Source organism: Podarcis muralis, chromosome 16, assembly GCF_964188315.1.
Source record: "Podarcis muralis chromosome 16, rPodMur119.hap1.1, whole genome shotgun sequence".
In the NCBI taxonomy this organism is placed as follows: domain Eukaryota; kingdom Metazoa; phylum Chordata; class Lepidosauria; order Squamata; family Lacertidae; genus Podarcis; species Podarcis muralis.
Genome location: NC_135670.1, coordinates 33,058,408 through 33,070,938, shown reverse-complemented (window position 1 = coordinate 33,070,938; position 12,531 = coordinate 33,058,408). Strand labels below are relative to the sequence as shown.

The 12,531-nt window shown below is 42.0% G+C and overlaps 1 protein-coding gene across 2 annotated transcripts in view; it reads right to left on the bottom strand.

The window, feature by feature from the left end:
• The window catches only part of GALNT9 (polypeptide N-acetylgalactosaminyltransferase 9), a 197,562-nt gene that overhangs the window by 26,562 nt on the left and 158,469 nt on the right, over positions 1-12,531 (bottom strand). For both annotated transcript variants that reach the window (XM_028710651.2, XM_028710652.2), the window contains one exon: positions 4,801-4,986. In XM_028710651.2, coding sequence (XP_028566484.1) covers positions 4,801-4,986 — 186 coding nt within the window. The remainder of the gene's footprint in view (positions 1-4,800; positions 4,987-12,531) is intronic.

Sequence of the window (12,531 nt, the reverse complement as noted above, 5' to 3'; positions counted from 1 at the left end):
GAGTGAAGGAGACAATTTAGCGGAGTTCTTAACACAAGAGTTTGCTGATTTTTGGGAAGACTTGGAGGAGGAAGAATTTAAGATTACAACAGCATTTAGACTGGGCCGAAGACAGAATAGAAAGACCCCGAGGGACTGCTTGATTACTCTCAGATCGAAGGAAGAAAGAGACAAAATATTAAAATTACATTACCAAAAGGCCTTGCAAATTGAAAATTCACCCATACAGATCTTTAAGGACATCCCTAAACATATTTTGGAGTTGAGAACCTTCTATAAGGACTTGGTTTACTTGCTGAAGAAGAACAACATCCTCTTTAGGTGGGAGTTCCCACAAGGACTGTCTTTTGACTATAAGGGAAAGAAGGTGAAAATAAAGACAATACAAGACAAAGAAAGATTCTTGGAGAGAAACCAAGAGGACTTACAGAAAGGAACGGTGGACCCAATTGCAGAACAAAGGAGAGCACTAGACATTCTTAATCTATCGTTTGGACTTAACCCAGCACCATCAGAGGAAGAGCAACAACTTGGAGCGGTTGGAGGAGTGACACAGAAACAACAATAAGATGGCCCTGCAATTCCTTAGCTGGAATTGTAATGGGCTTAACATGCCTTTGAAGAGACGCCAAGTGTTTCACATTTTGAAAAGAGAACAATTGGACGTGATTTGTTTACAAGAAACTCATGTAACCAGAGCACACAGGAAATTACTCATAAATAAAAGATTGGGACAAGAATTCATTTCATCGGACAAAGTTAAGAAAAGAGGAGTTGTGATTTATGTAAAAGAGAAATGGGTCCCAAAAATGATGTTCAAAGACGAGCAAGGAAGATATTTGGCAGTTGAAATACAAGTACAAGGAGAAAAATTCTTAATAGTTGGAATCTATGCACCAAATGAAGGCAAGGCGGAATTCTTCAAGAAACTTCATGAAACTCTGACGGACCATTTGGATTACAATATGATAATCATGGGAGACATGAATGGGGTAGTCTCCACAAATATGGACAAGGCACAAAGACTGACAATTTCCAAGGAAGGGAGACTTCCGAAGACCTTCTTTGAGATGACGGAAAATATGGACCCAATAGACATATGGAGAACAAGGAACCCTCTTGAGAGAGAGGGAACTTTTTTCTCACATGCGACGACGACCTGGACCAGAATTGATCAAATCTGGATCACTAGTGGGATGGCTCCAAAGATTAGGAGGGTAGAAATCTGCCCAAAAACCTGCTCCGACCATAACGCCGTGAAGATGGAAATGAAACTTACAACAACTGGTCAATTTAGATGGAGGATGAATGACACCCTGTTTCGAGACAAGGAGATCCACATGAAGGCCCAGAAAACCTTAAAGGACTATTTTGAAATAAATCTAAAGGCTGATGTGGAAAAAAGAGTGATCTGGGACGCAAGTAAAGCTGTGATGCGAGGATTTCTGATTCAACAAAACTCAATAAAAAAGAGAAAGCAGAATGAGAAGAAGGAAAAGATTTTGGAAAAGATAAAAGAAGGAGAGAAGAAATTAAGATCAAAACCAAAGTCCCAGGAGATTCTGAGAGAGATCAAGTTATACCAAACACAATATATGGAATTGATGAATCAGGAGATTGAATGGAAGATAAAACAAATGAAACAAAAAACCTTCGAATCGGCAGATAAATGTGGCAAACTTCTGGCATGGCAATTGAAGAAAAGGCAGAAACTAAATACAGTTACAAGCCTTGAAGTGGATGGAAAGAACATATCTAAACCTAATGAGATTAGAAACTGTTTCCTGAGCTACTTTAAAAAACTTTATTCTCAAGGACCACAAAATGAAGAAGATATGGACAAATTTCTTAATAAATATGGATTACAAAAAATCTCTCATCAAAGTAAGGTGGATTTAAACCAGAGAATAACAGAACAAGAGATAGAGGGTGCCATTCAGGACATGCAATTGGGCAAATCTCCAGGGCCAGATGGACTGACTTCCAGATATTATAAATCTTTGAAGGAATGGTTGGTTCAACCGTTAAAGGAAGTCTGTAACGAGATCCTAGAGGGGAAAAAGGCACCAGAATCGTGGAAGGAAGCGTATATTTCACTCATACCAAAGACAGAGACTGAAAAGACTCAACTCAAGAACTACCGCCCAATATCACTACTTAATGTGGATTATAAAATCTTTGCAGACATTTTGGCAAAAAGATTTAAGAGAGTGTTGATGGAGATGATTCATAAGGACCAAGCAGGCTTTCTCCCAAAAAGGCATTTATCAGACAATGTAAGAAATATAATAGACATTTTGGAATTGCTAGAGGTGAATATAAACACCAAAGCAGTGTTGATTTTTGTGGACGCGGAGAAAGCATTTGACAATATTTCTTGGAGCTTTATGAAAAAGAATCTTCATGGGATGGGGGTAGGCCAAGGATTTGAGAATGGTATGGGTGCGATATACTCTGAACAAAAAGCGAAGCTGATTGTAAATAATGTGATAACTGATGAACTTAAGATAGAAAAAGGAACACGACAGGGGTGCCCAATTTCCCCATTGCTCTTTATTTCGGTTCTGGAGGTGTTGCTAAATATGATTAGAAATGACCAGCAGGTTGAAGGTGTACAGGTCGGAGATAAACAGTACAAGTTAAGAGCTTTTGCAGATGACTTAGTATTGACCTTACAGGAGCCAAACTCTAGTGCGAAAAGGGTGTTGGAGATAATTCAACAATTTGGCCAGGTAGCTGGATTTAAACTGAACAAACAAAAAACTAAAGTCATAGAAAAAAATTTAACAGTTAAGGAGAAGGAGGAATTTCAAGAAGAGACAGGTTTGACAGTGGTTAAGAAGGTGAAATACCTAGGGGTTCACTTGACATCTAAAAATTTGAACTTGTATAAGGACAATTATGAAAAATGTTGGTCAGAAATTAAAAAAGACTTAGAAATATGGTCAAATTTGAAATTATCAATGTTAGGCCGAATTGCAGTTATCAAGATGAATGTATTGCCTAAAATGTTATTTTTATTTCAAACTTTGCAAATCCTCGACAAGATGGATTGTTTTAAGAGGTGGCAGAAAGACATATCGAAATTTGTCTGGCAGGGCAAAAAGCCCAGAATTAAATTTAAAATCCTGACAGATGCTAAAGAAAGAGGGGGATTTGCCCTGCCGGACCTAAAACTGTATTATGAAGCAGCAGCGTTCTGCTGGCTGAAAGACTGGATGCTCCTCGAGAATACAGACATTTTGGACTTGGAGGGTTTCAATAATGCATTTGGTTGGCATGCATATCTATGGTATGACAAAATTAAGCTGCATAGGGCCTTTAAGAATCATATTGTCAGAAAAGCACTGTACAATGTTTGGTTAAGATATAAAGATTTGTTAGAAAATAAAACCCCTAGATGGTTGTCACCCTTGGAGGCCAAGGCACTCAAAAAGCCCAATATGGAGGCCAAATGGCCAAAGTATTGGGAAATTTTGGAACAAGATGGAGACAAATTGAAATTACAGAGTCATGAGAAAATGAAACTTAAAGTACGTGATTGGCTCCATTATTATCAAATAATGGAGGTTTATAAACAAGATAGGAAAGTTGGCTTCCAGGTGGAGAAATCAAAATTAGAAACTGAATTGTTAGAACCCAATACTAAGAACTTGTCAAGAATGTACAATTTGCTGCTGAAATGGAATACGCAAGATGAAACAGTTAAATCGGCTATGATTAAGTGGGCACAGGACATCGGTCATAACATAATGTTTGCTGACTGGGAATGGTTGTGGAATATAGGTATAAAATTTACGGCCTGTAATGCTTTAAAGGAAAATATTATGAAAATGATCTATAGGTGGTATATGACCCCAGTCAAGCTAGCAAAAATTTATCATTTGCCTGACAATAAGTGTTGGAAATGTAAAGAAACTGAAGGTACCTTCTACCACCTTTGGTGGACGTGCCCGAAGATTAAGGCTTTCTGGGATATGATATATAATGAAATGAAAAAGGTACTTAAATGTACTTTTCCTAAAAAATCAGAGGCCTTTCTTTTGGGCATTGTCGGCCAATTGGTGTCAAAGAAAGATAGAATTTTCTTTATGTATGCTACGACAGCAGCAAGAATACTCATCGCAAAGTACTGGAAGACACAAGATCTACCCACCCTGGAAGAGTGGCAAATGAAAGTGATGGACTATATGACACTGGCTGAGATGACTGGCAGAATCCGCGATCAGGGGAAGGAGACAGCGGAAGAAGAGTGGAAGAAATTTAAAACTTATCTTAAGGACTATTATAAACTTGATGAATGCTAGAATGTTGAGGTTATGAGAAAGAAAGGGTGACAGTGATATAAGATTAGACTGGAGGAAAGATTAAAAGGACAGAGGCTTGACAGAAATATTTAGAAGTTGCTAAAAAACTTTGGACATTGGGATGCAGAAAGGGGAGGTATGGGGGAGTCTGTGAAATAAGGTTTAGGAAAAAAAGGTTACGAAATTATACACGTTTGTATGTCTTTTTATATGTTTGTTTTGTCTTAAAAAATACTGTAAAACCAATAAAAATTTTTATAAAAAAAAAAAAAAAGGGAGCTAGTTCTAGTTCAACATGGCCCAAGTGATCCTCAACAAGGGGGCAGCGGCTATGGCAATTAAAGGGCAACAGATGCAAGGATGTTGTGCAGAGAAGACTGAATATTCTCAGGTCCCTCATCAAACTACAACTTCCAGGTTGTGTGTGTGTGTGTACCAACAACCGTCAACAACTCTGCAATTCTCTTTGAGAGCCTTCTCAGCCTGCCCTTACCGTCATTGGTATGTTCCACGCCATGTAAACATGCGACTTGAAGTCGTCCATCCAGACTTCAGCAGCACGCAGTGCGTTGCGCTTTGCATAGTAGTCAATGTCGTTGTTGTAAGGTTTCTTGGTGCGCTCGATGTGGGCGACTCTGGAGCAAGGCAGCACCTCCATGCTTCCGCCACACTGCCAGACCTGTGACGATGCAAAGAACAAAGGGAGGGAGGAATGAACTAAGGCGGCAAGACGGGAGCTGGCGAAGCGGCGTGGTGAAGGCAGTGGAATCTCAGCAAGGGTTTCAAATGTGGGGCTCCAGGCCCTTGGCAACCACCCCAGTTCATATCTGATTCCCACCAATATCCCTTCTCACCAGAATACATGCCTCATTGGTTCTCCTTTGCACCTCAAGTGATTTTGCCTGGCTGGATTGTGCAGTTGAACTCTGATAATACAGGCAAGCCTGATGATGATGATGATGATGATAACAACAACAACAACAACAACAACAACAACAACAACAACAACAACAACAACATATTTATACCCTGCCCATCCAGCTGGGTTTCCCCAGCCACTCTGGGTGGCTCCCAACAGATTAAAAACAGAATAAAACATCAAACATTAAAAACTTCCCTAAACAGGGCTGCCTTCAGGTGTCTTCTAAGAGTCAGATAGTTGTTTATTTCCTTGACATCTGGTGGGAGGGCAGTCCACATGGCGGGTGCCACCACCGAGAAGCCCCTGGGTGGGGGAGGGTTTGTGTTCTGGGTCATAGTGCCCTTGCGTGAAATCGCATGCAATTGAAAGCTCTGTCCCCACCCCTTTGAGTGATGTCTTTTATGACATTTCCGGGTCACTTCTGGGTTTGGTCCTGTGTGCGTGATGGCACACATATCGGTTGTGCTTAAAACGGAGGTTGCCTGTAAATCTTGCTTGTCTGGATGGAGGATAGAGAGGAGTTTCTCAATGTGTGTAGGAACTAACCTGGTCTACAAAGGAAAAACTCATTGCTTTGCCTGCTTTCACCCTTGGCTAGTGGTCGCGAGTGGCTCCCAGGAGCTGAAAAGTGTTCCCTAGCCCTGTCTCACAGAATATGAAATGAGAGCCAGTGTGATGATAGTAGTTAAGAGGGATAGTCTTTTGCAAGCTGGGTTCAAATCCACACTCCACACAATGTTTCCTGGTTGTGTTCTGCAGAACAGGTTGTGGGCACATAACTGGAGCATCCTCGGGATGCATCCTTTCATGCTCTTGCCAACTGTGGGAAGCCAAGTCAGGAGGACCAAATAGAGCCCCACAGACCTTTCAAACTGGCACTCAGAACAGTGGCAGAGTGTATGCTGAAATTGTATCCTTCAAATGTCTGCTCTAAAGGCAAAACAGGTCACCATTTCAGAAATGTAAGGGGAAACTGTCTCCTAATAAGAAGTTAATCAAGTGTTCAATCGATCCGTCAGCTGAGTGATTTAAATCTTTGAACAAGACTGCTCTTAAGTCCTCATAAATTGGGCAAACAAGTTATTAGTGGAGTAAATCCTCAGGCACATTTCCCCCTTCTTGGACAGACTTGCTCTTCATACTGAACATGGCCAGGGCTGTCTTAAGCATATGCGGTGCTGGGGTGCAAAGATCCACCCGGCGCCCCCCCCAGGTTGCCCAGTCCCAGGCGCAGAGGAGAGCGGAGCCGGCCTGCTGCCTCAGCGTCTCGCTGGCTTGGTCGCCCCTGAACTCACAACACAGAGCTACCCATAGCAGAAGAGACCTCTGTGGTGCTCCGACTGATGGACAGGCTCTTCCCCAGACTCAACTCTCGGGCCCCAGACTCTCGGCCTGGTGCCCTTGAGAGCCTGACGCCTGGGTGCCCCACACCCCTAGCACCTATGGGTAAGACAGCCCTGAACATGGCAGTAGCACCCTTCAGCTACAGCAGAGCACAATGTGGAATGGCAGAGCTGCAAAAGCTTTCTTTTTCTGTTTAACTTTTTTTTTTATTTAACATTTGTAATGCTGGTTACATAGTAAGGGTGAGGAGTCTGAATGGGTAATTTGGCACATCAATGGGCACATTTTGACAGGCAAGCAGAAGTATGATCAGCTGAAAAAAATCATTTTGAAAAATAATTTCATACAGAAAGAGGACATTTCAAAGCGTCCAAAGAGAGTCTGTGCATAACAATAACTTGTAGTATTTCCTGACTAACTGTGGATACAACCCATTTCTGATCCACCAGGATCTGTCAGGCCCACCCGAGTTAGAAATAACAACAACTTGTTTAATTTCTATACCTCTTAATATCTTTAAAATGTCTTTAAGCGGTGTACAGAAAACTGAAGCAACAGCAGGCAACTTAAACAAAATATTATAAAGACACACAGTTACATATAAACATGTTACACTAATAGGTAAAGGTATTTACGGGCCAGTCTTGCCAGACTCTAGGGTTGTGCGCCCATCTCACTCAAGAGGCCGGGGGCCAGCGCTGTCTGCAGACACTTCCGGGTCACGTGGCCAGCGTGACAAGCTGCATCTGGTGAGCCAGCGCAGCACACGGAACACCGTTTACCTTCCCGCCAGTAAGCGGTCCCTATTTATCTACTTGCACCCGGAGGTGCTTTCGAACTGCTAGGTTGGCAGGCGCTGGGACCGAGCGACAGGAGCGCACCCCGCCGCGGGGATTCAAACCGGCGACCTTTCGATCGGCAAGTCCTAGGCGCTGAGGCTTTAACCCACAGCGCCACCCGCATCCCCTGTTACACTAATACAAAGGTACTAATATTTATAAATCAATGTCAATTCATTTTCCTTCTGACACACACTCCCCCTCAGCCTCTGGTTTCTTACTCAGGGTCCATACAAACTCTCAGTTCACCTACCAAATCTCACAACAATAATGAGTTCATGGAAGCGGCAGACATCAAACCCACAGCTTTCCAAACTTTTCATGTTGGTGACACACGTTTTTGACATGCATCATTCAGTTTTAGCAGAAAACCGGAGGTTAAACTAGCCCCCTTCCAGCCTAGGGAGGAGCGCAGGGAGTGTTTGCACAACACACCTACACACTGCAGCCAACATAGCATTTCACCAGGTCCCAAACTCTCCCCCTGCCAGAAACACACATCTCATTTACCAGCAAGTTCTGCACTGTGACCAGCCACCCCCATCTCCCCCTGCATCCTTCACATCTTTGGTGACAAAGAAAAACTATTTCACAAATGGCCGAACAAAATGCTACACTGCTTTTTCAAATTTATTTTGCTAAACGATATTTATTTCCCCATTGCCATCCCCTAGCAGTTGCATTCTAAATCACCAGCTCCGCAAATTTGCATTTGATTAACGAAAGACATATTGGAGGTGGTGGTGGTGGTGGGGACATAAATCTGGACAGACGTAGGTCCAGAATTTCTGCACAAAAGGAATGAGCATCGGGGTGCAGAAAGAAATGGGTTCGTTTTAATAAGCTGAAAGAAAAATGTCAAAAAATAAATAAATGTCAGTGCATTGGCCACGCTCCGGGTTCCGTTACAAACTTCAGAGGAGCTGATCCAAGTTTAAATGGAGAGCTTGCTAGTGCCAGGGATCAGAAGTCAGATCACTGCCTGATGGGGGTAAGAATTTGGAATGTGAAGGGGCAGGGAACATAGGAACAGCCCCAGAAGCACTCTTATCAAATGAGCCTCCAGGACCAGTGCCCTACCCCATGGGTGTAGCCAGGATTTATGTTGGGGAGGGGGTTAGGACACCCAACTGTCATCATCCTCTGTTTGGCTCTGTCTAGCAGATTTTGGAATGAAATGTCTCAACAACAGTTGTTTAGAATTACTTTCTTTTGACTCCAAGTGCTTGGGAAAAATCTGTCAAAATCTTTCCGCAATTTCTACTTTTAGTTAAGTATTTTTATTTATTTACTTGGGGGGGGGGTGCAGCTGCCACCCAGCCCATGGCCCTACCCACAATTGCAGAAGCAGATTACTGGAGAAGACTGGCCCCCTTTAAGTCATCTTGCAGCACAGGTGATGTTAATAATCAGGCTGTACCTGGTGCTGCTGCTACAAAAGGGCTCAGTCATCTTATTTATTATTTCATAAAATTTATATACTGCCTGATTGTAAAAAAACAAAACAAAACAAAACAAACAACAACAACAACAACAACAACTCCACATGGCTTACAAAAAGATAAAACAATCAAATCAAGAAAACACACACATATATACCTGAGCCTATGATGGAGGGGTTCACAGCATTAACACCACAAGAGGGCTTTGCTTTCCCCCACAGCTACAGCCTTGGATTCAAACAGAAATCAAACATTGCTCTGTCTCTCTCAGTTCCCAGCTTGCTGCTCTGTTTCTAGCTCACATCACTCCAACTCTCTGCTTTCAACTCTGGCTTTGTCTTTGCAACTACCCATGAGTTGGGGGAGGCGGCTGCACCCATTTGTCATCTTGCACAGAGCCCATTCCTATGTTCCCTTAATGATCGATTACCTCAACAGGAAGCTGTCCTGGCTGTTCCAATACTGAGAAAGGGGCCCAGGTGTTAGGAGGGTTTTGGCCATACCCCCTACCCCATAACTCATAACAATACATAGCTAGGTACAGTAATGTCTTTCTTTACTGTAGCAAGGAAAAGCTAGGAACTGCTACAAGGGAATAGTTTTTTTCTTTTTTTAAGTGTGTGTTCATATATGTGTCCTTACTAGAAGCAGAAAGTGAGGTAGTAACTACAAGGAGCCTCTTCAAGCACAGCTGCCTGTAGCAGCTGTTGACATGGAGAAGTCAGTACAGGCACATTGAGCCTTCATTACCCTTTCTTCATTAAGACAATAGCATGTGGATTATTTCTTATTTACAAATTAAGGACCATAGCTGATTTTATAAATATCCTGCCTATTTTAATTCTGTTTGCTGCAGTTCATGTCCACGTACTTCTTCAAATATTATATAAGGCAGATTTATTTCCCTCCCAAGATGGATGGTTATGCAATATGTTGAAACTGAAAAAAGCACTAAAGCACTGTGTAAAAGGAAATGGTCCGACTCGTCTATAAATGCAAGAGACAAAATTGTTGTTTACTGAAGATAAATTCTCAGCAGACACCTGGCTTTGGTGGAGAGAGAAAGAAAATATGACTGCCATAGGGTGGAGAATGCTTTTCTTGTCGGACAAAGTGAGTGTTGCTTAGCAGTGGGCACAGATGTGCTCAATGATGCGATGTCTGTAGCCATTGATGTTTCTCCCCTGCTTTGCCCCATCTGCTGTCCTCCATTCAGGGCAAATATATAGATTGGTTGATGATGGGTTACAAGAATCCACCATGAGTTATGATCAATAAGGCCTGGAAAGGAAGCTTTTACTATATAAAACAGTGGGCAGAGAGATCTGAACCATTGATCTGATCCCCAGTTGGCTTTTCTTTCCTGGGGCAAAATGTCTTCTGTCGTGCAGGGTATTTGATTTGTTTTAAATATGGACAGTGCACTCCCCAGTTCAGAAGTCTCAGAGCAGAGAACAATAAAGGCCATGAAACAGTGGCAGTACAGTATTTTTTTTCATTTTTAAAGCTAAAAAACCAAACAAACCAGCAGGAGAGATTTAAAGAAAATACTACTGCGGACGTCCTGGCATACTCAAAACTTAAGAGCCTTTGTTTCTGCTTTTTGTTTGGGATCATAGGAAATTGCCTTATACTGAATTCAGACAATTGGTTCACCTAGTTCAGCATTGTGAATTCTGACAAAATGTCTGAAAAAGCATGCCTATGCATGTGCAGCTGTTCATTCACTGGCTTCCAACCAGATCATGTGGGGTTCAATAGCGTCCTGGAAGCCTTTATGCATACAGATGAACATTGTGGTTGGAGCTGATTCTTGAAGAGGCATCTGAATAGGCAAACATTCCTCTGAACTTTATGATCTAATTGTTTCAATTGCTCTTTTAATTGTTTTAATAGTCATACCTTTAATGGACCTGTTCTACTGCATATTTTCATTAAGGATGTTTTTGTTGTATTGTGCATTTTAATTATATGTGGATACCTTATAATTGATTTTATACTTGCAAATGGTTTAGAAGCCATTTTGCAATGCAAGTGGTATAGAAATGAAATAGTAATAGTAATAGTAATAATAATAATAATAATAATAATAATAATAATAATAATAGGCAAGACTGATGTATGTGGTACTATTACTTCCCATAATCTGGACACTACTACTGGTTTTTAGTACCCTGGTTGCTGTAATTGAAAACTGATATTTCTCTGCCTTGTCTTTACAGATCTGTTTTCTAGATCTGTGATGTATTGTTTTGCTTTAAATCACTCTGGTACTCTCCGGAGTGAAAAGCAGCATAGAAACTGCATAATAAAACAAATAATAAATAAAACAAGTGCAGTTGCCTTAATGTTGTTCTTCACTCAGAAGAGGTGGAAGCTACACGTGGAGCAGCCATTGGGCGATGGGTGCCACCATTAACTTCCTGGAAAATGGCGCATTTTGCCTTGGGAAGGGGTCTGAAAATTCACTTCAGATTCCGCTGAATCAATTGGCTGGCAACTCTGGGCACTGATTTATCAGGACTGTTTGATAATGTATCAGATGTTGGGCTAGCTGAGGACACTGTGCCAGTGGGGAGAGCAATTTCTGCTGTTAACTCCCAATATAAATATTGTCCTTTTGATGTCAATAAACAAACCTGATGATGGTGGTGGTAGAAACATGAGTGTTGTTGCATTACCTGAACCGTGCAGCTGCTAATTAGCCCAATCAACTTGGCAAAGCTTGACTCTTAACAGAGTTGCAGGAAGATCAAGCAACCCCCTGCTGCACACAGTCACCCCAGTGCAGGATTATAGCTTTGAGCAATACTGTTTGCAATTCATAGCATTGTGGCTCTGAAAGGTTAGCTTTGGACCATACCTGCGAGCTTGAGATAGGATGTCTTATATTTCCACTACATGGTACTGGGTTTAATCTTCCCTGGTAGCACATTTCCAATAGCCTAAGGAGACTTCTGCTTTGGGTTTTCTTCAAACCGAATATGCAAATTGTAGGCACAGAGCAAGAAGTGTATTGCATTCAGAAGGGATGGACAATTCCTCTTCAGGGTTTCAGTCAGCTATTTATTGGCCCCTGAAACAGAACATCCCACTCTTCTCCCTTCCCTTTCCCCATTTATCTCCTTCAGGTGTCGCTCAACAGTTTGTCAAAACTAAGCATCCTATTTCTGGTTTGGCAGAAACCTACTTATTTGTTTTTGGAGAACTGCTGCCGGTGAGGACTTCTTTTCCCCTGGTGTCTCAAGGTAGGGCTGGGAAAACACACAGAACCACAGCCCGCCAGAGTCTACAGTCAACAATACTGGGCTAGATGAACCAATAGCCTAGATCAGCCTTTCTCAATCTTGGGTTCCCAGATGTTGCTGGACTACAACTCCCATCATCCATAGTCAGCAGGGGCAGCAGTCAGGGGTGTTGGGAGTAGTAGTCCAACAACACATGGGAATTCAATATCAATATCAGTGTAAATCCTGAAATCAGTTATCAGTTCCAATGCTTTATATAAAACTCTGTCTGGAACTATGCAAATTCTCTAATACTCATGGAATGTGACACACCTTGACCTGTCTGACCCATTGTATCCCCACTTGGAATCTGATGTATTTCTGACATTTCTCCATCATGACCCTGATGTTTGCAAGGCAGGGGATGTCCCACTTCTGCACACATAAATG